Source organism: Hydra viridissima, unplaced genomic scaffold (genome assembly GCF_058129835.1).
Source record: "Hydra viridissima isolate aposymbiotic clone 2 unplaced genomic scaffold, HvirCarnegie_v1 scaffold_2, whole genome shotgun sequence".
Classification (NCBI taxonomy): Eukaryota; Metazoa; Cnidaria; class Hydrozoa; order Anthoathecata; family Hydridae; genus Hydra; species Hydra viridissima.
The window spans coordinates 1,359,350-1,382,306 of NW_028324301.1; the positions used below are offsets into that span (position 1 = coordinate 1,359,350).

The 22,957-nt window shown below is 29.8% G+C and overlaps 3 protein-coding genes across 3 annotated transcripts; 2 read left to right on the forward strand and 1 right to left on the reverse strand.

Annotated features, from left to right (window-relative positions):
- Window positions 1–187: 187 nt before the first annotated feature.
- LOC145184764 (carboxypeptidase D-like) lies at window positions 188–2,449 on the forward strand. Its single transcript, XM_080060526.2, has 2 exons — window positions 188–1,314; window positions 1,446–2,449. Exons 1-2 carry the CDS (start codon window positions 307–309, stop codon window positions 2,067–2,069), a joined length of 1,632 nt encoding a protein of 543 aa, XP_079916652.2. The 5' UTR covers window positions 188–306; the 3' UTR covers window positions 2,070–2,449.
- A 3,700-nt stretch (window positions 2,450–6,149) lies between these two features.
- Window positions 6,150–9,211, reverse strand: LOC145182857 (V-type proton ATPase 16 kDa proteolipid subunit c). The gene is made up of 4 exons (XM_090078149.1): window positions 8,995–9,211; window positions 7,972–8,130; window positions 7,817–7,844; window positions 6,150–6,455 (listed from the first exon to the last, which is right to left on the reverse strand). The coding sequence occupies exons 1-4, from the start codon at window positions 9,077–9,079 to the stop codon at window positions 6,242–6,244; spliced, it is 486 nt and encodes a 161-aa protein (XP_089934275.1). The 5' UTR covers window positions 9,080–9,211; the 3' UTR covers window positions 6,150–6,241.
- Window positions 9,212–16,732: 7,521 nt separating this feature from the next.
- Window positions 16,733–20,765, forward strand: LOC149891498 (uncharacterized). The gene is made up of 7 exons (XM_090079055.1): window positions 16,733–17,057; window positions 17,542–17,790; window positions 18,013–19,289; window positions 19,386–19,516; window positions 19,642–19,762; window positions 20,286–20,383; window positions 20,558–20,765. The coding sequence occupies exons 1-7, from the start codon at window positions 16,883–16,885 to the stop codon at window positions 20,664–20,666; spliced, it is 2,160 nt and encodes a 719-aa protein (XP_089935181.1). The 5' UTR covers window positions 16,733–16,882; the 3' UTR covers window positions 20,667–20,765.
- Window positions 20,766–22,957: the final 2,192 nt, after the last annotated feature.

The following is a 22,957-nucleotide window of genomic DNA, read 5'->3' on the forward strand; positions in this document are numbered from 1 at the left end:
CTTTTTACAAATTTTTTTTTTTTTTTTTAATTATCCGAAAAATAAAAGAATTCTCTCGTGCCAATCTTGTTATCATTTCGTTCAAAAAACCAGAATAAAAGTTTCGAAGCTCAAACGACTTGCTTATTTGTAAATGTTCATTAAGAGAAAAAACGGTTGTTATGGAGACACGTACAACTGCTCTTCTGATTAGCGCATATGCTGCGTTGTTTATCGTTAGACGCTAACAAAACGGCGTTCTAAGTGTAGACAGTTTTGAAAGCAGTTTTTATATTGCATCTTCTCAGATGCTTTTACTGGCGCATTATGAAGAAGATCACTTCCATGCATTTATTGCTCTTTTTTATAACCGTTGGAAGTGCATTGCCGATACCTTTTTTAAATTTCGGACAATATTCAGTGAGAGATTTGATAGATGACGATGAGGGACCTAAACACCATAATTACATGGCCATGACACGATTCTTGGATGAAATTTCCCGTGAATATCCAAAGATAACACATAAGTACAGCATTGGTAAGTCCGTAAAGGGGAGAGAACTGTGGGTTATGATTGTCAGCGATAACCCGGCCAAACACGAAATTCTTGAACCAGAATTTAAGTATGTTGCAAATATGCACGGAAACGAGGTCGTAGGTAGAGAACTTCTGTTAAAGCTCATTGAACTGTTATGTCGAGGTTACGGAAAAAGTTCACGATTAACAAGGCTAGTCGATGAAACGCGAATGCATTTCATGCCTAGTATGAACCCTGATGGTTATGAATTGGCTTATAAAGATGGAGGCGTGGACTGGTTATTAGGTCGAAACAATGCCAATGATGTAGATCTTAATCGAAATTTTCCTGATCAGTTTTTCCCACGAGATAATAAAGCAAGAGAACCCGAAACTAATATAACAATGGCTTGGATTTTAAGGCACCCATTTGTTTTATCAGCAAATTTGCACGGAGGGTCATTAGTAGCCAACTATCCATTTGACGACAATCCATCTGGTCAAACAGAATACACGGCATCTCCTGATGATGACGTTTTTAAGTCGCTTGCACTCACATACTCTTACGCACACCCATACATGCATTGGGATGATCCGCCATGGGAATGTAAAGGCGTTCCTCCTGATCACTTTAAGCAAGGAGTGACAAACGGAGCAAAATGGTATAATGTTGCAGGAGGTATGCAAGATTTCAATTATGTTGAAGCTGATACAATGGAAATAACGTTAGAACTTGGCTGTAACAAATTTCCAGATGCAAAAGACCTTCCAAGATATTGGAAAGAAAACAAAGAAGCTCTTGTGAAATTTATTGAGCAGGTTTCTACTTAATTTTTGTCTCAACTTTGTAACTTTAATTTCAATTTCTTAAAATTTTTATATGATTTTTTTTATTTTTTATTATTATTATTTTTATTATTAACACACATGTTATTTTTTTCAAAACTCAGATTCATAAAGGCATTAAAGGAGTTGTCCAGAATGAAGGTGGGCAACCAGTTGATGGTGCCGAAATTCACGTCGACGATCGATCAAAATTTATGAAATCACAAAAAGGAGGTGACTTCTGGCGCATTTTGCTGCCCGGTAAATACGACATCAAGGTAATAAAAAAAGGATACAAGACAACCACAAAAACTATTGAAGTAGAAGAAACAAATCCTACGATAGTCAACTTTACTTTGGTAGAAGAAAAAGAATGTTGGGATAAAGAAAACTGCCTACAAATGCCTGCACTTGATCCAACGGAAACCAATAACCAACGCATTCTCTCATTTTTGCAAAGGGGAATTTTTTCGCCACAAGAGCAAGAACTTGAACAAAAACTTTTTGATAATAACCCCCCTCAAGCGTGGCAGTCAGACCTTCAGTCGTTCACTGGAATAGATATGAACGAGGTGAATTCAGAGACTAGACCGAGTCTATCAAGCTTACAGATGCAACTTAAGAATATTGACGACATGGCGATGTCTCCGGCTTATGAACAGCAGTATGATGATCTGAATCATTTGATGAATACGATAAACTTAAAACATCAAGAGTATCTTAGCGAATATACCGGAGACGAAGCTTAAGTCTACTTTGTGAGATAAAGTTATAGTCTGAAAATAGCAGAGTATTAAGTTGAATAGAAATGTTCCATGTTGAACGATTCATTTATAAATGGTTTACAATGCATAAATCATAGACTGTAATACTGTAGAGCTGTTCTCTGTAATGACCCACCAAAGTTCAATACGATCAGTTCTTTTTCGATACTTTAGTTCCTCTTTTATAGTTTAAGAAAAAATTATTTTTAGTTAGAACTCTGTTTAGATATTCTATTTATTGCAATTTTTTTAAAATGTAAGCTCAATAGCAAATAAAATCAATTTTTCTATTCTTGTTAGACGTTAGAAATGTATTAATGATATAAATCAAGCAAAGATCATTAAAGATCATTAAATAAAAGAAATGCAGTTGCATTTACTTTAGATAACATTACATCATTTCCTTTTTTATTTTCAAATACTTAACCTCAATAAAATATAAATCTTGTTTTATCTTTTAAATGATTCATTTAAAATTTTTTTATTTTTTTTTATAAAAGTTCCCGGTTCCCTGTTTCTGGTTTCTTTGTAAGAAAGAACTCGTCAAGAACTATAAACCTGTTGGTTGGTAAAGAACTAAATAGCGATTGGTTGGTAGATGGTATTGATTTAAAGATAAGAAAAGTTGAAACAATACTTTTACATAAAAAGCACAAAAAGGTTTGTATGAAATAATTATTTTTAAGAAATTTGAAATCAAAATTTTTTTTGATTATGTAAATAACTAAAAGACGCAAAATTAAATTAAATAAAGACGTGTGACTTTGTGCAACAGTCAGCAGAGTATTTTTAGTATTTTATAACACAAAAGTTGTTATTTAAAGACATAAAACTTTATGTTTTATATAAAATTTGTAATCTATATTGTTAGTTTATGTAAAAATACATAATATGAAATACAAAATGATATGAAATGTATATTGTATAAATATATAAAGTATGTATATATGAATAATATTATTACAAAATAAAATAATAAATATTTATAAAATAATAATGTAGAAACAAATAATAATAACTATTTTTGTTAAAAGAAATAATAAAAATTTGTAATTTGAAATTTATATTAATATGAAACTTATTAATATGAAATATATGTTGTATAAATATATAAAGTTACACGTGTAACATCATATTTACAGTCGATCCAAAAAAAAAATGGCGATCTTTTTCTTCCTTTTTTTTGCTTTTCAAGTTTGAAACCTGATGTTAGAAATTGGTATCATTTTTACGGTATTTAGTTGTCAGTAATACCAGTGGAATTGGTTGTGTTCGTTATTTTTATTTTTTTTGTATTGGGGTAGCTTTTAAAAACATGTAACGAAAATTGCACGGATCAAAATGATGTGACAATTAAAATAATATGGCTTTTTTTTTTGTCCTCCTAATTTCTATTTGAATAGTACTAAACCAATATTTAAACTACAAACTGTCAAATTGCGAGATCAAAAAGGAGTCTCTCAGAGAAACAGGGCGCCAAATCTGAAATAAGCTTTAAGAGGTTCTTGCTCAAAAATTAAACTCGATTTGGAGTTTTCAAGACATAAGAAGCTTCAAGACATAAGTTTTGTAATGTCATTTAATTTTACAAAGAGCGAAGTGGTTTACTAAAAAAATTATTGGACGAGGAAGAAGACTGGATCATCAGAAAGCTTTCAAAAAAAACAAATCCGAGAAAAACCATTTACTGGTTGCAGAATCACACTTAAAAAAAGGGTTATGGACTCATTATTGCGACATAATCAGGGATTTTTCTGACCCAAAAGACCCAACTAGTAATTTAATTTAGCTCATTATATGATGATATTTTGATGGAGTAAAACAATTTCTTTTTTCATTTGATGTAATTTGGTGCATCATTATAATCCCTGAAATAATAAAAGCAATTAAAATCGAAACAAAAATAATAAAAGTAACTAAAATCAACAAGTGCTACTAAAAAACTATAATAAAAATTAACTTCAAAAACTTGAAAGTTGTAACGCAATAAGTGATAATACATCATGTGTTTTCTTTGGGTTGATTTAGTTTGCTTATATAGTAGCGTGTCTAAAGCTCCCCAAATCCTTCGGCCAGGGGGAGCTTTCGGATAAAAAATGTGTTTTACCTTTCTTTTGCTAAATTTATAATCTTTAAAAATTTATCAAATATCAGGTTTCTATACCATAAATATATAAAGCAAAGCAGCTAAATTCTGTGAAACCATATTTTTTTTAGTGTGGGGCTCAAAGTGTTTAAAAGGAGGATTGGAGGCGCTTAGTTTAAGCATATAATTTAGGGAAAAAAGGTTTAATTTCTGGACAGAATAAAATATTTTGATTTACAGTTAGTAAATCAAAATGATTGAACTTCAACCTGTCTTTGACTGTTTAAGAAAGTTTAAAGTAATAAAAGATGATGCAAACAGATGACTATACAAAGCAAATCATAATTGATGGCTCTACTGAGTAAGTCATCATAGAATTCAACCATTTGAATATTTAATTGCTTATGAAAAGAGGTTTGTTTTTGTTTTTTCTTTGAAGACTTGTAGACTCTATTGATCTTTGGTCATCCAAGGACTTTAAGATAATTTAATTTCTATATTTTTGTCTTGATTTTGAGAAAGTATTAGAAAGCGTTAAGTTATCAGTAATTCAGAAAGTTATCCGTTAAGTTGGTCTTGATTATGCCAGTGTTTATGTGAGCGTTATTAGTTACTCTTTTATCTAATGTCGGCAACCCTTGTCTTATTTATGGTTGGAATAAAATTATTTTGAAGGATTGTTTCAATAAAACTTTTCACATCGTTATATGAAGTATGACGTAACATGCTTGTGTTTAGGCTACTAAGCATATAAGCTTTTGTATAATAATAATTTTTTGTCAATGTGCGTGGATTTTTTTTACTTAAGGTTACCAGCTAATCGTCTTTATGTTAACGACGATAAATTTGGTGGTTTTGTTTAGCATTTCAATCTAAACACAATAATGACAAGACACACAGTATGTTTCATTAATGTTGAGATGATTACGCGAAACAAAATTGATTGATTTGAGAATTAAAACACACACAGCACCTGAATAAATTGATCAGTACATTATAAAGCACGTACGTTTATAAAGCAACTTATTGAGGAAACAAATAGTTTGGAGAAATATCTAGAGTTCTTTCCGATGGACTATCTCTTTGAATACTATAACAGTAGTCTGCAACCATGCCTCCTATCGTCTTTGATGTTTTTTCATAGCTGATGAAAATTCTCAAAGCTACTTATCAAGCCATCAAGGTTAGCAGGAAATTCGATTGGGCGAATTCCCTACTTCCAGTGTTAGTCGTTGGCTCACTTAGCCCATAAACAGATATATTCCTATCAACCATTAGCAAAATAATTAGACTGTTGATTAAGCTTGTAAATTTAAACATTACGGCAATATTATTTGTATAAGCAGTCTCGCGAAAACTGTCATTCTTACTGTATTTTTATTGCGAAATTGAGTCCAGTAAAAATGTCATTAGATACCTTCTTTAAGACAGTAGAAGTTAAATTTTGTTGACCAGTGTAAATATCAGTCAGGACAAGCGTTTACATTTTAGTGACGTTAAAGTTGGTTTAGAAGGCTTTGAAAGTTTAATCTCTTAGCGAGAATTTCAAGCATTTTATCTGCCATGTAGTTTATGTAAAATCAGAAAATGTATGCCACATTCCCTTACGAACATTTACTTCGTGAATGTTTACTTTTACGTTTTACTTTTACTCTTACGTTTTTTTTTTCATTGAATTTACTTTTACTCTTACGTTTACTTCGACTTTACTTGTCAAGGATCAGCTTATCGAGCGATTGAAGGAACTTCAACGGAAAACTTTTAAATAATTTAAAAAGTATAAAGCACTCCTTACAACGGCTTACAACACGCAACAATGTGATTTATATTCGATAACTTCGTGTTGTTGCAAAAGAAGACTTTTTTAACACACGTGATTTTTTCAAGATGGTTTGAGATCAAAGAGATTGACCGTAGATATTCGCTAGTATCAAAATAAAAATTTAAAAAAAAAAAAAAAAAAAAAAAAAAGACCAACGTAAAACACTGTACAAAAATATTAGCCAACAAAATTTTATTACATTAATTCAAAATTATCTTCAATTAAAGAAATCATATCTGGAAGTATTATTTATTTTGCGCTTTTGGTTGTCAACATCAATGCAACAATAAGTCCATAGAGACCCAATACTTCAGCGAAAATAAGTATAAGAATCATGCCGACGAATAATCGCGGTTGTTGAGCAGTTCCACGAACACCAGCATCACCAACAATTCCAATAGCAAAACCTGCAGCCAGTCCACTCAAACCAACACTTAGACCAGCACCAAGATCTGCAAAGCTCCTAAATAGAAAAGTATACACAAAAAAAATGTAAATACAAAAAAGAAACACACACACACAAAACAGAACTTGAGACTAATAGTTACATGTTCTAAAAACTTCACATTTTTCATTGAAAATATTTTTTTATTCACACACAAAAAAAGGACATAGTAACAGGTTCATTAGACAGGGTTGCCACCGTTATTAAAGAACAAAATTCCCTGATTTTTCCTGATTTTTTCGTTAAAATTTTACTTTTTTTCTCCCTGATTTTCCCTGATTTTTTGCTAAAATTTTGCTTACATCCCCCTGATATTTCCAGCATTCTAACACCCAAACTTAACTTCCAAACTGAACTTCTTCATTAAACCCAGAGCATTTTTATCTCTAAAAAAACAGATACTATAATCCCCCAATGAGTAATGAAACAATCAATTTGTTTGAAAATTAAAATAAATAATTATAAGTACAATCCCATCAACTTGAACTCTGAAGGGGTACATACATACATACATACATACATACATACATACATACATACATACATACATACATACATACATACATACATACATACATAAGCAAATGTAAACGCAATCTGATTAATTTTCTTTAAAAATGTTAAACATTAACCCTGGTACGCTGGGTTTTTATAAATTTTTATTAGAAAATATTTCAAAACATTAAAGAAAAATTAAAAGTTCCCTGATTTTTTCCAAAATCATTTCCCCCTGATTGTATCTAAATTTCCCTGATTTGGTGGCAACACTGTTAGAAACAGAGATACAAAAATATTGAAATTGAACAATAATTTTGAAATGGGCTACATTTGGTGAAAAGGGCTACATTTGGTGAAAAAAGGGTGTTAAGCTCAAGATAGAATAAATTTAAAACACTCCAGATATAATCACACTTAATTAAATTTTATAGAAATTCTAACATTTAATGATACTACTTATTTTTCATTAATATATAATCCTCTTCTAAAATTGCTTAAAGCACGTTAATAAAGGCATCTAGCATTAGTCCAAACCTCTTGCTAATCACATTTAATACAGTATAAACAGTAACTTTTTTAATTATAAACTGTAAAATGAATTGTTTAATCAAATTGACTTCTAATAAAAAAAAAAAAGAAAAAATGCTCATAGCAAAAGAATTCAATAAGTCATAATTTCTAATTCTTTATTTATAACTGATCTAAGAGCTTTTAAAACTGCTTACAGAATATGTTGTGGCTGCAGACTAACCTAACACAATGTTTTCTGCAATCTAAGCCTGCAGTCTCATGCTGGATTAGCAGTTGTTTTGCTTGTTTCTTTTTTTTGTTTAAGAAAAAACTCAGAGAAATAGAAAACAAAAAATGAAATTTAAACTTACTTGAATAATGTATACCCACTTGGTTTCACTATAAAGACCAAATAATCAAAATTGTATAAGAACTTGGAATAAGATATTTAAAATTTAAAAAGTTTTTTTTAAAACCTTTTTCTTTTTTTTTTTTTTTTTTTGTTAAATAATTGACAATTGCTTACATCCACTAGCAATTAAGACAGCTACTACCAAACCATAAATAGCTATGATACCCGCCATGACTACTGGAATAATAGATTTCATAATTAATTCTGGTCTCATAACACTCATTGCTGCAATGCCTGTACCACTTTTTGCAGTTCCATAGGCAGCACCAAGGGCTGAAAAAAAAAAGAAAAAGAAAAACTTAGAAAAGCATTTGTAAATTCTAAACCAATTGTCATAACCAAAAGAGACTTGATCATTTCTTTAAACTTCAAATTATAACAATCTAATCATTTCTTTAAGCATAATAAATTGGAGCCAGGAACAGGAATAGAATGAAAATAGGGAAGAAAAAAGTGTTAAAGAAAAGAGTATTAAGAAGAGCGTGCAAAAGTTCTACTTGTTTTAAGCAAAATTAAAACAAGTAGGAATTCTGGGTTATGAAAGAACTAGTCAGTTGAGTATCTATTTTAAATAAACATGAAAGTTTTAAACAGTTGCTTTGAAAACAATATACAAAATTATAATCTAAAATATTGTATTAAAAAAAACAACTAAGTAATAAAAAAACAATTAAGTAATGATTTAATCATTATTTCTTGATTTAAAAAAACTAAAGACACTGTAAGAGCTTTTTTAAGTTTATGTTGTCACTTAATCACTTCATACTTTTTCAGTATAAAAAAGTTGAAGATTTGAAATAAGAATTTCGCTTTGTAAAGTCAAACTCTAACATTAATTACAAGACAATAAGCCTGAAGTATGATTTAGTTGGAGACAGATGATCCATTCATGTTCCATTATGAATGAGCTATTATATCAACCATTAAATAACCAATAAATCAATATAATTTTCAATATATTTCGTATTTATGAGAAAGTTACAAAAGTACAGGTCATTGCAAATAATAATTCACTAATAAAACGCAATGACCTAAGAAGAAAACTTATTTTGTCGTATTTTCTCTCTTTGTCTTTAGCTTTTAAAAATTGTTATAGCAAACAGAATGTAGAAGAAAGCTCTTATTTCTTGTACTTACCACTAAATATCATTGCAGATGTGGCCCCCATTACACCAAAGAAGGCTACGTAAGTAGGTTCATTAGGTAATAAATTATTAGACATGTTAAACTCAAAGTTAGTAAATCCTTATTAAAGTTTAACTTTTTTAGATGGAGATTTGCCCTTCCAGCAGAATCTGATTCAAGTTTTAAACGCTCGAAAAAGTTGTGCGCAGGATTTTGCGTATTAGTAATAACTACACAAATGCATTGCGAAAAGAAAAAAACAAGTTGGCGAGTTGGGCGTCATTTAATTATTTAAATTATTTTTAAAAGAGTTATTTCTAAAATAATGTTTTTTATCAGTTTTTTCGGATATATTATCAACTTAACATCTTGAGTTAAAATATCATTTGCATACTCGGCAAATCTAAAACATTTTTTTTTAGTATTAAAATCTAATTCTTTTAAGCATTAACTCGTTTTAATGGCGGAATAACAAGTTTAAATTCGGTGAGATATAAATACATCATCGGTGAGATATTAATGTCATCGGTTTATGTTTAGATATTTGTTAATGAAGTAATTACCAATGAACTCAAACCAATAAAAACCAATAAAAACAAAAAAAAAAAACAAATTTATAAACGTCCGGAGGAAAAATTTACTTTTAAGACTATCGGTCGGCGGGATCCATTCGAGTAAAAAGGTTAACTCGTATTTAGCAGGGGTCAAAAACTCTTGGATATCTACTAATACTTCAGAGTTTTAGAAAAATTTTTCTTAACCACCGTTGGTTATTATTGCAAGAATGGTAAGTTTTTTTTAAAAAAAAAAGAAGAAAAAAGTGGTGAGATATTATCACATCAAATGTCATTGAGATTTTAATTTGACAACTTAAATATTATCTCATAATTTACATCATACTTTGTTGTGGAGAAGATCTTCTCTATGAGATATTTTGAATCATTATTTGAAGTTAAAGCATGTGATATCATTATTTCTTGAAGCAGCTACCTCATTTGAAACTTTATGATGCATTTCTGGTTAATCTGGTTAAATCCTGAAAAAATCTTTTTAAGATGGACATTGCATAAGACTTAATTCATTTTACAGGTTGCGTAATATTGCCTTTATAAAAAATCAGCAGCAGAAATAATTGGCTATCAGAACAAAAATATGTGATTGAACATTAAGCTTTTAATATAATAGCAACAGCAATACATTTTGTGGTTAGGAAATCTGTTTAAAAATGAAGTCAGTTGACTTTTTTTAAAGTTATAAACAAATTTAAGTTTGAACTTTTTTAAAATTTGAAGTTGCTCCCAACGAACTTTAAAACCAGATAAATTTTGAGGATGCACCATTCTCTTTGATAAATTCAAAGATAATATATAAATGTACTAGTAACATCATAAGCTAATAATTTTAAATTTCAAGTTAGTTCTGATGTCCGTATTGCTTGTGTGAATAGAAACAAAAAAAAAAATCAAAAGCGGTAGTAATTTAAAGGGCTTTTGATCAAGAGACTTTACATTACAATCCCAACCATTTACTTGTTGGTTTAACACTGATAAAAAAAAAAACACAGGAAAAAAACTATGGTATCTAAAAGTTTTTTTGGCGCTAATTTCAAATCTGAAGTTTTTGATGCATGCTCTGGTTTCTATGCAGCTTTTTGACAGTATGCTCTGGTTTCTATTCATGTTGTAGTTTGTGGATTTTTAAAGGGATATCTTATACGCATCCCGGAAATGAATATAGTGACGTAGAAAAAATAACCTCTCGAAGAACTTACAGTCTTCATTATTGTTATGATGATGATGATGATGATGATGATGGTGATGATGATGATGATGATGATGATGATGATGATGATGATGATGATGATGATGATGATGATGATGATGATGATGATGATGATGATGATGATGATGATGATGATGATGATGATGATGATGATGATGATGATGATGATGATGATGATGATGATGATGATGATGATGATTTAGTAGTATCAGTAATTTACATTATAGAAATTTTTAATCTTTACCAACTTTATGAAAACTTCAAAAAAATTTATATAAAATGTCTTTTATCCAACAATCATATAAACCGCAATTTTTAAAAATAATCACATATCACAATTTGATGATTTATCTATGAAGCATAACAAGCCTTTAATTCTCTAAAATTACTTACCATAAATGGTAATTAACATTACAATTAGGACTAATAAAATATGCAGCACACACAAACTTTATCAAAAAACCCACAGACAGCTTTTGTAAACAAAGAGACAATGTTTTTTGAAAATGGGCAGCCTTGAGAGTTCCTAAAACACTAGAATGAAATAGGGAAGAAAAAAGTATTAAGAAGAGCGTATTAAGAAGAAAAAAGTGTTAAAGAAAAGAGTATTAAGAAGAGCGTGCATAAGTTTTCTGGATTATGAATAGATGAAAAGAAAAAGGAGAGATAACCTGTTTAAGAAAAGGCTGTGGAAGCTCTACTTTTTCTAATGAAAATTTAGAAAAATCTTAAGGAAAACGTTTATCATAAAGTCAACTTAAATTTTTTTTTATAGCGTTTTTTCATATACAAATTTTTCATTTTAAGTTTTTATATAAAAGAACTATTTGTTAATGGTTGATATTTTCATTCTGACTTTCTATTTACTAAGTATGAGAGCTGAAAAGCACTCCGAAAGATATAAAAGCTAATTTCTTAAAAGATTTCAACATAGGAAATAAACTTTTTGTTAACAACAACTACTATTTCCAGCTACATTTTCATAAAATTGAATTGAAAATTCTTTGTACTCGAAGAGTTCTTTGCTACACACTTAAAATCAGCTTAAAGTCCGTATAATTAGTGTTGATCTGTGTTCCTTTAAAATTTCTACTTTGCTTATCCAAAATCATCTGCAATTAAACGAAAGCAAAAAGCTCAAAATTTTTCTGCTGAACTTATTTTTACTACTAAAAAATCTGACTAGTAAACTAAATGAATATATCATCTGGCCATGGGTTTTGGCAATGGAATTTCTCAACAATTACAACGGAAACTATTGCCGAATTAAGACTAAATCAAAAAAATGCTATTGATTTTCCTGCTAAATTTAATACGCAACATTTTATTGCCCATTATGCCATTTTATGCCCATTAGGCCATTCAGGACACGACGTGTAAAAGAGATTACGATTATGCATTCCAAATGTTTATACATGTTTATACTATTATCGAAATAAATCTCAAAAAATACTTGCAACAACTATTTGTTCTAAATAGCATAAGCAAATCACACAACTGTAAGATCTGTGATTTTACAATTATATAACTATTGAAACATTATTATAAAAAATTATTTATTTGACAATTCATCGAGAACACTTTGTTCTAAAAATGTTTTTATCTTCATCTTAATTCATCCTCTTTCGAAAGTAAGTCAGACGATTTAATACCTCATTATCAAGTACACATGTCCAGAAATTATTTTGAAAAAAGTAATCAAAGGTAAATTTTTTTTCTAAAATAAACCTAGTTCCAAAAAAACACGATTATTATTAATGCAGAAAGTTACACCGATTTCTAAGGAAGATATAGGGGGTAATTTTTTTGGGAATTCTTTCCTAGAGAGCTATTTATGGTTGAATATTGAAAGATTCAATATTGAACAACATTTTATCTACAGGGTGCGGCAGCGATTCGCGAACTTTTTAGAACATTTTTCAAAATGAATTTTTAAAGCACTAAAAAATTATTTTCATGGTATATTAATAGGAGAAAAGTTGAAGATAAATACTTTTCCCACCTTAACATTCAATTAAGTCTCCTTTTTTTTTGATCACTGCCTCAAGCCTAGGACGGAAGGACTGGCAGGTGCTTATTATATAGTCCCTTGACATTGAGTTCCAAGCACGGGTAATTGATGACTTTAGTGACTTGAGACTTGAGTGGGTCTTTTTGCAAGCCTTACTCTCAACTACGCTCCACATGCTATAGTCAAGGGGATTCAGGTCAGAGCTGGATGGTGGCCAAAAGTGTTTGGGCCAGAAATTAGCCATATTGTCTTGAAGATATTGTTGAGTTTTTCTGGACCCATGACAAGGTGCATTGTCCTGTTGAAAGATGTAATTGTTTTCTGGGAATGTCTTCTTCAGCCATGGCGCCACATAGCGTTTTAGTAAGCGAATATACACATCAGAGGTAACTTTTTCTTTCTCTTTGATGTAGATTGGTGGGCATTTCTCTCCATTAGAAGCGATGATTCCTAGCATCATGATGGACTGAGGGTGCTTGGTGTGACATACATGTGGTGCTTTGTCACCCTTCTGTACAATGAATCTGTCATTACGTCTATTTATCACACAGTCAACACTAAAAAGTTTTTCATCTGAGAAAACTTTAACTGTTGACGAAGCATGGTTTTTTAGCTGATTCAGAAGCTTCTTTGATCGTTCCAATCGTAAAGTTTTTAGTCTTTCTGTTAAAAGTTGACATGAAGGTCGGGCCACACTGACTTTTCCAAGTGTTTTTAGAGTTCTTCTCACTGTCCTTTCATCAATATTGAACAACTTTGCTGTCTTTCTGATGGATACAGTAGGATTCTTTTCAACATGCTTTTTAAGCTTTTCTGTGAACTTTTTATCAACTTTTTTATTCACTGGAGATGGCATTTTGGCTCTTTCAGCACTGCCACGTTTTTTCACTTTGCAAAATGTAGTTTTAGATACTCCAGAAACACGAATCACTTCACGTGCAGACAAACCCGCGTGAATCAAATTTAAAACTTCGGTTCTTTTGGCTTCCATTGTAAAACTTTTAACTAAAATGTTTCCTATTCACAATTTTATTAAAATCCAAGACGGTCATTGAACATTAATCAACAAAAACAAATTGCGGAAGTATTTTATTTACATCACAAAACCTTGCCAAAAATTAGTTCGCGAATCGCTGCCGCACCCTGTAGTTCTGAACTTTAGATAAATAAATTTTTAGGCATCAGACCAAAAACGCTCTAAATAATTGAGAGAAGGGCAACTTTATGAAGAAATATATAAAAGATCAAAGCACCAGTTAAAGCATCAAACTATTTGAGATGTAAAGGATTTATTTACAATATGAAGGACTAAATTTACTGTAAGTCTTGCTGCATGCTTCAGCTATTACATAATACAAAAATAAACCTACATAAGATTGATAGAAATATTAATTATCAGATAAACTTCTTGATAACCACGTTTTTTCTTTCGGTTCCTTCAATTACTATATTTAAAACAAGAAGCTCTATTTAGTCAACAGTTATTAATTGTGAATGTATATCAATCTGGCGATATATATATATATATATATATATATATATATATATATATACCCACCCAGCATAAGACGTCTTTAAGACGTCTTTAAGTTATCTTTAAGTCGTCTAGACGTCTTAAAGTTGTCTTAAAAATGTCATTTGGTGGGTGGGTATATAGATAAGAGGTAACTTTAGCATCGCAAATCTTATAAGAAAAAAAAGTAATAGTTATAACGCAAATGTCATTCTGACATACAAAAAATGTAGGAAGGAAATGTTACATTGACAGTTCAAATGTTATTAAACAAAGTTACAATTTAATTAAAAGTTATTTAAAATAATACTTGCTTCAATAATTACTTCATGTAGTTTGAATAAATAAACCTTCCTTTTTTTATTTTATAACAATGGATTTGTTTACCTTTTCTGTTTTATAAAGCTTGTCAAAAACTTTATTCTTTTAAACCGTGTATTTTACGCTACTCACTTTACTTTGAAAAATGCCCGGAAGACCAAGAGCAAGTATTACAATTGTTGATAAGGTTGCAACTAAATAAACTTGCAACAGACATTCTTTTTGAGAATACTTCAATTTTATCTTTATTTGCAGAATTCAATGACGATTTCTCTGTTTGTAAACAATGTAAGGTGTTTAATCTGCAACATGTCATCCGCATTGAACAAATATAGTCAAAACAAAGATGGGTGAAGGTGGCGTTGTAATATAGATAACATCAGTTAAGTTGTGCGCCATCATTCATTTTTTGAAAGAAGTCATCTGCCTCTGAAAACTCTAATATTGCTGCTATACATGTAGTGCTTTGATATTACACAGGTACAAATCGTTCGAGAGCTACGGCTCTGCAGAAAAACTATTATAAACTGGTGCAGCAAGAGAAGTTTGTGAGTAATATTTAGAAGATAATCCGCAACAACTTGGAGGTTTTGATGAGAATGGAAAATCAATAGATGTGATGATGTGGAAATTGATAAGTCTAAATATTTTCACCGGAAATATTGTCGTAGTCAATTTGATCAGGTCAATAGCAGCAGGGTCATTGGGTTTTTGGGGCCATAGAGCTATTTTTGGAACGCTGCTGTTTAGTAGAGGTGCGTGACAGACGGTGAGAAACGCTGCTACCTATAATAATACAGTGGATTTTACTTGGTAGTTGAATAATCTCTGATGGTTGAACATCTTATGCTGATATTCCACAAATTTCGAGTAGTATCTATATACATGATGCTATTGTTCACCAAAGAAATTTTTCGTTTTTCGTTCACTGAACAAGCTCAGTTTTGACGTGATGATGTGGTAGTTTTCGTTCAAGCACAAATTACAGTATTTACCACCAGATTTAAATGGTTCTGCCTGATCGAGGATGTTCCACGTAAGGATAGGTTCTAAACCTTAATTTTTATACTCCCATAAAAATTCAGAAAGTTCAGTGGAGTTTGCCTAACTTTCATGACGAAAAGAATTTCTATGTTTATACCATATATCTTTGAAGGTTTTCTCAGGAAGTCCTATATAATAATGCCCCTTTTCTTGCTGCTGAGCTAAAAGGGTTGCGAAAAGTTTGGACATAGACGATAAATTAGAGCGCCTAGCCATGAACATAGCATTTATTACCATAAAAGACCACAAGGATGATTTTGTCAACAATCCTCAGTGCCAATTAATAAACCCAGCTAAACCGGAGCTCGGAAAAATTAGCAAAATTTTATTTGATGATATCAGTAGCAGAGTGAGAAAGGGCCACCTCGTGCACCAATATCATAATAAATGTGAAGTAATAAAGTGGTTCAAGTCCGTACCTGACTCCGTAGCACTTTTATATATATATATATATATATATATACATATATATATATATATATACATATATATATATATATATATATATATATATATATATATATATATATATATATATATATATATATATATATATATATATATATATATATGTATATATATATATATATATATATATATATATATAGCATAGATTATAGTATACATATATAGAATACAGCACTCAGTATTGAATATAAAGCAGAAAAAAATACCGTTCCAAAAGGTTTAGCTAGGTCAGTGTGACCATATCTTCCAATTTTAGTATGCTGGTCCCAGTGTAATTTAATTTCAGTTACAGTTTTAAATTTAGGATTTGCATATCTCCATTCTTATATTATAAACTTTCCTTATTATTATTATTTTTTTTAAATCCACTTTTTCTGTTTATCTTAAAAATTCCCGGTCTTTCTCAAATTTTTTTCCAAAGTAAAGTACCATAATTTAAATAACTTAAACAATTAAACTTCCTACAACATTCAATTAAAATTGATGTAGTGTTGATGTAAATAGCTCAACACATTAACATAATGCTAAAAAGAATATTAAACTCTAATCTTATTTTTGAAAACTCCAAGTCTCACTAGCAGATTTTACAAATCAACATATGTTAAGTTTTTAAATGCTTTAGTTTAAGCCTTTTCAATGAATACAATGACTTGACCATTATGAAGTTTGTCAACATAAAAAGTTATGTTTCACATTGTTTACAAGGTTGATTTACATCTATATTATGTTTTAGTTGAATCAGTTTTGCCCTCTATTTATTAATGATTAAAAAGAAAGAAGACTTTTCAAGAGCTTCTCTTGGTTTGGCAACTGCACAAATATGCCACTCATTAGGGTGGCATTCAATACACCAGTCATCTCATGATGTATTAACTGATGTTTTAGAAAGATATCTATTGTTCATTACTCAGACTGCTGTTAAATACTGTCAAAACTGTAGGTTTGTATGTTTTAGTGTATTCCTATTGTTTTGTTAGGTTAATTTTAAGTGTGTGTGTGTGTGTGTGTGTGTGTGTGTGTGTGTGTTTATATATACATATACATACATATATATATACATATATATATATATATATATATATATATATATATATATATATATATATATATATATATATATATATATATATATATATATATATATATGTATGTATATATGTATGTATGTATGTATGTATGTATGTATGTATGTATGTATGTATGTATGTATGTATGTATGTATGTATGTATGTATGTATGTATGTATGTATGTATGTATGTATGTATGTATGTATGTATGTATAAACACACACATATACTCTTATAAATCACTTTACTTTATTTGTTTAAAATGGTGTAATTTATTTTATTGTGATTTTGAATTTTTAAGGAAATCCTTTTAAAGATTTGTGTTTGTTTTTTCTCATCTAAAATGCTTTAGATTCACGTACTGTTCCTAATCTTGATGATGTCTCATTGACTTTTGAACAGCTTGGAGTTCAACTGCATGAGCTTGAAGACTATGTGCAACAAGTTGAATCATCACCTGTTATTAAGCCACCGCCAAAATACCCATACTGTTTAAGTAGCAACCAACTTTTATTTGCTGAAGATGACCAGTTCCCACCAAAGGTTGAAGTACTGCTCCCAGTTCAAATAAAAGAAGAAATGATTGAAGATGATAAGCAAGGTCTCTTTAATACAAAAGTATTGTAAAAGTAATTCCAATAATTTCTTTATCAGACACAATCAGTGTTTTAACCTATCATATCCATCCATATATTCACATAAACAAGTTTATATATTTAATTTATTTATATATATATATATATATATATATCTTTTTCATAAAAAAAAAATATATATATATGTATCTTTTTCATTTCTTTATATTAATTTTAAAATCTTTTAGTTGTATCTATAAAAGTTGAGGAAGTTAAGCCACGATCTCGTCCAGAAGATCTAGATTTAACAGACATTATTTGTTCCAATACCTCTCCAGTTACATCACCATCAGAACAAATAAGTTGTAATGCAGAAAAAAGTAGTAATATTGATTTTACAAGACCAGGTTTAAAAGTAATGACGCCAAAAGGCTTTACACCAAATCTTACTGTTCAATCACCCACCAAAAGCACATCAACTATTATCCAAAATACTGATAGCAAGAAAAATCATTCTGAGCCACAAGTTACAGAGTCTAAGCATTCAACTGAAACACATCAAGTTCTTTCAAAAGTTGATAAACCTCCCCTGTTAATTACTAAAGTTTCTAATGATAGTTTACATGGCTCGAAAGTGTTGTTGAATGCAAGTTCAAAAAGCTCTCCAACAATAGTTACAAAGATAGATCTCATTAAGACAAATGCATCTATTCTCAGTGCTTCCTCTTTATCTTTGTCTAACGTTGATGATCAGTATGGTACAAAAGAAAAAAATATAGTTAAAAAAGAGGCAAAGTCTTCACTTGCCAAGTCATTAAATCATCCTAAAAAAAAGAATAGCAGCAAACTTGTAAATAAAAGTCAAAAATCTGAAAGTCCAAATAAAAAAGTAGTACCTAATTTGATTGCTGTAAAAGATACAAAGAAAGATATGGTAGATAATCAGCAAAAAACATTAGCAATAGTTTCAGTACCTCAAAAAGAAATTGCTTCTCCATATACATCATTAACATCACCAGTTCAAGGTGAAACTATAAATTCAGTGACACCTTTGAAAAAAATTATATTTCCTAAAGACGTATTGTCTAAATCTTGTTCTCCAGATAATGAAATTGAAAGTCAAAGTCAAACATCAGTAAGTACATTTGCTCTTGATAAAGTTTCTCCTCTTACAGTATCTCCACAAAAGTTTTTTGTCTCGCCATTCAATAATTTGCCCCCTGACCTTGAACCTTGTTTAACTGAACCTCCCTCAAGACAGTTACTCAACATATCAGAACGAGATGATAACCAAGCTAGTATGGTATTTACTGATATCCCAACAGAGATGCCTGTCCTAACACTTGAAAGACATGTAGATGATGTTTTTAACTTAACTGAAGGTAGTACTGAGAACGAAGTGGACATACTTTCAATATCAAAAGATGAGCTTACTCTTGATGAATTATCACCTGTGACACATTCGAATGTCATTTTTACATGTGGTGACGACAAAAAGAAGAAGAAGAAGAAAAAATCTGTTAAGGTATAAAAATATTTTTTAAAAATGATTGAATGAATGTTTTTTAAATGAATGTACAAATATTTTAAAATTTGTAAGTATTTGTTGGGAATTGTTTAGTCTGAACACCGGGGTGAGAAAAAAATAAAAAAACGAAAACGTGAAGATAAAAAAGAGACTTTCATACCAATACCTAAGTTAACTTTAAAAATGGGAGCTGAAACAATATCAGAATCTGCACCTTCCAAACTGTGAGTCTGTTTTTTCTTTATATATTTCATTAAGTTGCAATAAACCATTATAAATCTTCTGAAATTGTTTTTCTTAAAGTTTATAATAGTCTATTTACAAGTTTCTTTTTTAACTATTTAATCAGGTTTATAAAGTCAGAAGTAATTTTGCCAGCAGCTGCCTTACCTGCATCTAAGAAAAGCAAGAAGCAAAAAGAAGTTAAGCCAGCTGCTGGTTTTTATGCAGAGACAATTACAAATACATCGGTAAATATTGTGTGTTTTGTTAAGAACATCATTAAAAAAACTAATATTTTAGAAATCTAATAAAAATTCAAGTTTTGTGAATTTTGTTATATACAAGCTTGCCTTTTTGAATTTTGTGAAATTGAAATAAACTGAGATTAAAAACAAAACAAATTGTATAGTTGAGCTACAAAAGAAATTTTTGTTAACTGACATTCTTTAAAAAATTTTGTTTTCATTAGCACCCTAATATTTATGATATCAAAAATTACAGCGTTATTGTTTAACATAAGAAATGCAAGTCTTAATAATAGTAATATATATTTAATTATGCAATATAATTATGTAAATTAGTTGAGGTATTTTATGTTTTTAACAAGTTTATAAAAAAAGTTTCAAAAATTTCTTATTGCCTCAATACTAATGTTTTATTAAGTCATTTTTGTAAAAAAACAATTTAAGAGCTGTAAATCTAAAAAAAAGTATAACCTTTAAAAAAATATTAGATTTAAAGATTGTTTATTAGGTTCGTTTTTTAATTTAGTCTTCTATGTCAGATGTTTATTATTGTCCGGGCTGTGGTCGTCCTGATGATGGAAGTCCAATGATTGGTTGTGACTCTTGTGACGGATGGTACCATTGGTAGGTCGTTTTATCTGTAATAATTTGTTGTTACAATTAAATGTTAAGATTTTTTGAAAACAAAAACTTATGGATTAATATAATACTGTTCATTTTCGTTTATAGTTTTACGACGGGTTAAACCATAACAAAGCATGATTTAAGTGTTAACAGTGAAACGATTTTTTTCTTAAGGTTGTGTGTGAACATTACTGTTGCACCTGCTGACGACGCGCAATGGTTTTGTTCAAAATGTGCACCAGTTTCAAAAAAGAAGAAGAAGAAAAAGAAACGAGACAATTAAGCATTTAGCAATTTTGTCAAAAAGCTGATTACATTACTTTTGTGTCAAGAGAAATATCAAAAAGGTTTAATATTTTCCCTTGAAAATCTTTGAAACTTATTCATGGGTAATTTTTTGTCATTTACCAATTAAAATTTACCATTTTTTACCGATATTCTTCTGATCTGTGATAAAATCAATAAATCAAACTAAGTTAAGAAAGATATTGTTGGTGTTTAAATGACATTAAGTTTACATTTTCATAGAAATGAAGCTTATGAGATCATGTTTGATCGCATCTAAGTGTAACTATCTATTAATGGAAACCACAAAATAAAATACAATAGTTATGCTGATAAAGTGTAACAATCTATCTAATAGAAACCGCACAATATAATAAAATAGTCTGCTGATAAACTGCCGCCTCACTCTTTTTTGGATTAGGTCAGGCTAATATTCTCTTTCGTATTTTGTAATATCATATATAAAGCGTTGAGTCAGACTGGCAGAGGGGCGGCCTGTTGGAAGTAATATTAAGAAAACAGCAAGAGAAGTTTTCCACTAAAACTAAAGTAAGATGATTTTATGTCAACAAATATGTTTACACTAATAAATACTACTCTTCTATAAATAGTACACTTTATGAGAGGTAGAGAGGTTACAACATAAAACGTAATGGGGAAAATTTCAGGGGTAGGCCACTCTGGTTTTAAAAGCCTTACCTTGCTGATACTTTGATGATTGAACAAGATTTGTATGTGTTGTTTGAACGGATTTGCAACATTTTGCTTGGCGTGAATCCAATGTGGTCAAGCATTGCTTTTCACAAATATAATGTAGATTTTACATCTAAGAGGTAAAAACTCTTTTTTGATACTTAATACCATACCAGGAATCCAATCTTCCTTGAGTATCTCCAAATATATATTTTTTATATAGTCGATTAATCGTAATAATGTTAATAATGTAATGAAAAAAATAATGTGGGGAATAAACAGGTTAACTAGCGTAACTTCAAATTTTGATCCCAACGCAAGAGTATCAAAATGGTTTCCCTTGCAGGCAATAACAATCTGACAGGTAATATTTTTTAATTGTCAGCTCACTTTTTGGGAATAAGTTTTAATTATATTATAATATCTTATTTTATTATTAATTTTTATACCGCAAATGCAACTTGCATTCGGTATTAACATATATAAAAGTTATTGAAAAATATTCGTTTAAGTTTCATAAACCAAAGTACGGTACAATGTGATCGTTCTAGAAAAGTTCTTTCGGCGACTATCTGCAAATCAGTCAACATGAAATTATAAAAAATTTTACGTAACGCAATTATGTGAAATTCTTTCACAAAATTTGTAGTTTTGCGAAGGCGTAAATTTTAAAGCGTTGACTTCAGAAACTTAGTTATATAAGGATCATTCAATATTGTATTTAATTGATTACACAGCCCAGCGATAAAAACTTTTTAGCGATCTTCTTATTTTTTCAAGTGTGCCAAGTCTTAATATAAAAAATAGAAAAAAGTCTTGTTGCCCAACTTTTCTCACATTTAAATTTAAGAGTGGTGAGAAATTTTTTTTTTTTAATATAATAACTATTTTAATATCTATATAATATAATTAGTGTCTATTTTATTGAAATATTCAATTTCTACTTCTATGGAATTTAATATCTAATTATTATTTAATTAAAAATTTAATATTTTTAATACGCTAAAACATGCCGTAAGTCTTAGAACATCGATAAATCGAGGTCGGCTTTTCATGATCGAATTTGAATTTCTCAAAGTTGACTAAAGTATTAGCTCATACCTTAGTCGATTTTGTTTAAAACTGATTTAGGTTTCTTTTAGATTTTTTACAAGTCGATTATTAAAATAAAAGTTAATTACCGAAATTGACTTGTAAAATCAACTTCGATTTCAAAAGTCGATTTAAATTCGACTAAGACTGTATATTTCATAAAAAGTCGGCTTTTCTATTTGGCTATCTTTATAAAGTCGTACAAAATCGACCTCGACTATCTCAGTATCTCTCAAGTACCGTTTTCGTACTTTCGTCGGATTTAGTCGATTCCGATCTCGATTAAAACTTTATTGCATTTTTTTCGGTTAATTTGATGAAATCCAATGTAGACTTTCAAAGTCGAACGAAATTGAGCAAAGTATCACACAAGTTCTATTTCAGAATCGACCCCGACTTTGATTGGACTCGATTTCGAATTGGACAATCTGACCTTAGTAAATCTAAATGAAATTAGGTTGGCAGTGGCGGCAACTTCAATACTGCTCTTTATTTTCCTGTCTT

What these genes read in the sequence shown, in the direction of transcription:
- LOC145184764 (XM_080060526.2), top strand. Translation starts at nt 307, where the DNA reads ATGAAGAAGATCACTTCCATGCATTTATTGCTCTTTTTTATAACCGTT. An exon ending in TTGTGAAATTTATTGAGCAG is followed by an intron (nt 1,315 to 1,445) that starts GTTTCTACTTAA and finishes TTCAAAACTCAG; the next exon opens with ATTCATAAAGGCATTAAAGG.
- LOC145182857 (XM_090078149.1), bottom strand. Translation starts at nt 9,079, where the DNA reads ATGTCTAATAATTTATTACCTAATGAACCTACTTACGTAGCCTTCTTT. An exon ending in ATCTGCAATGATATTTAGTG is followed by an intron (nt 8,131 to 8,994) that starts GTAAGTACAAGA and finishes TTTTTTTTTCAG; the next exon opens with CCCTTGGTGCTGCCTATGGA. An exon ending in TGTCTTAATTGCTAGTGGAT is followed by an intron (nt 7,845 to 7,971) that starts GTAAGCAATTGT and finishes TGGTCTTTATAG; the next exon opens with TGAAACCAAGTGGGTATACA.
- LOC149891498 (XM_090079055.1), top strand. Translation starts at nt 16,883, where the DNA reads ATGATTAAAAAGAAAGAAGACTTTTCAAGAGCTTCTCTTGGTTTGGCA. An exon ending in GATTGAAGATGATAAGCAAG is followed by an intron (nt 17,791 to 18,012) that starts GTCTCTTTAATA and finishes AAAATCTTTTAG; the next exon opens with TTGTATCTATAAAAGTTGAG. An exon ending in AGAAGAAAAAATCTGTTAAG is followed by an intron (nt 19,290 to 19,385) that starts GTATAAAAATAT and finishes GGAATTGTTTAG; the next exon opens with TCTGAACACCGGGGTGAGAA.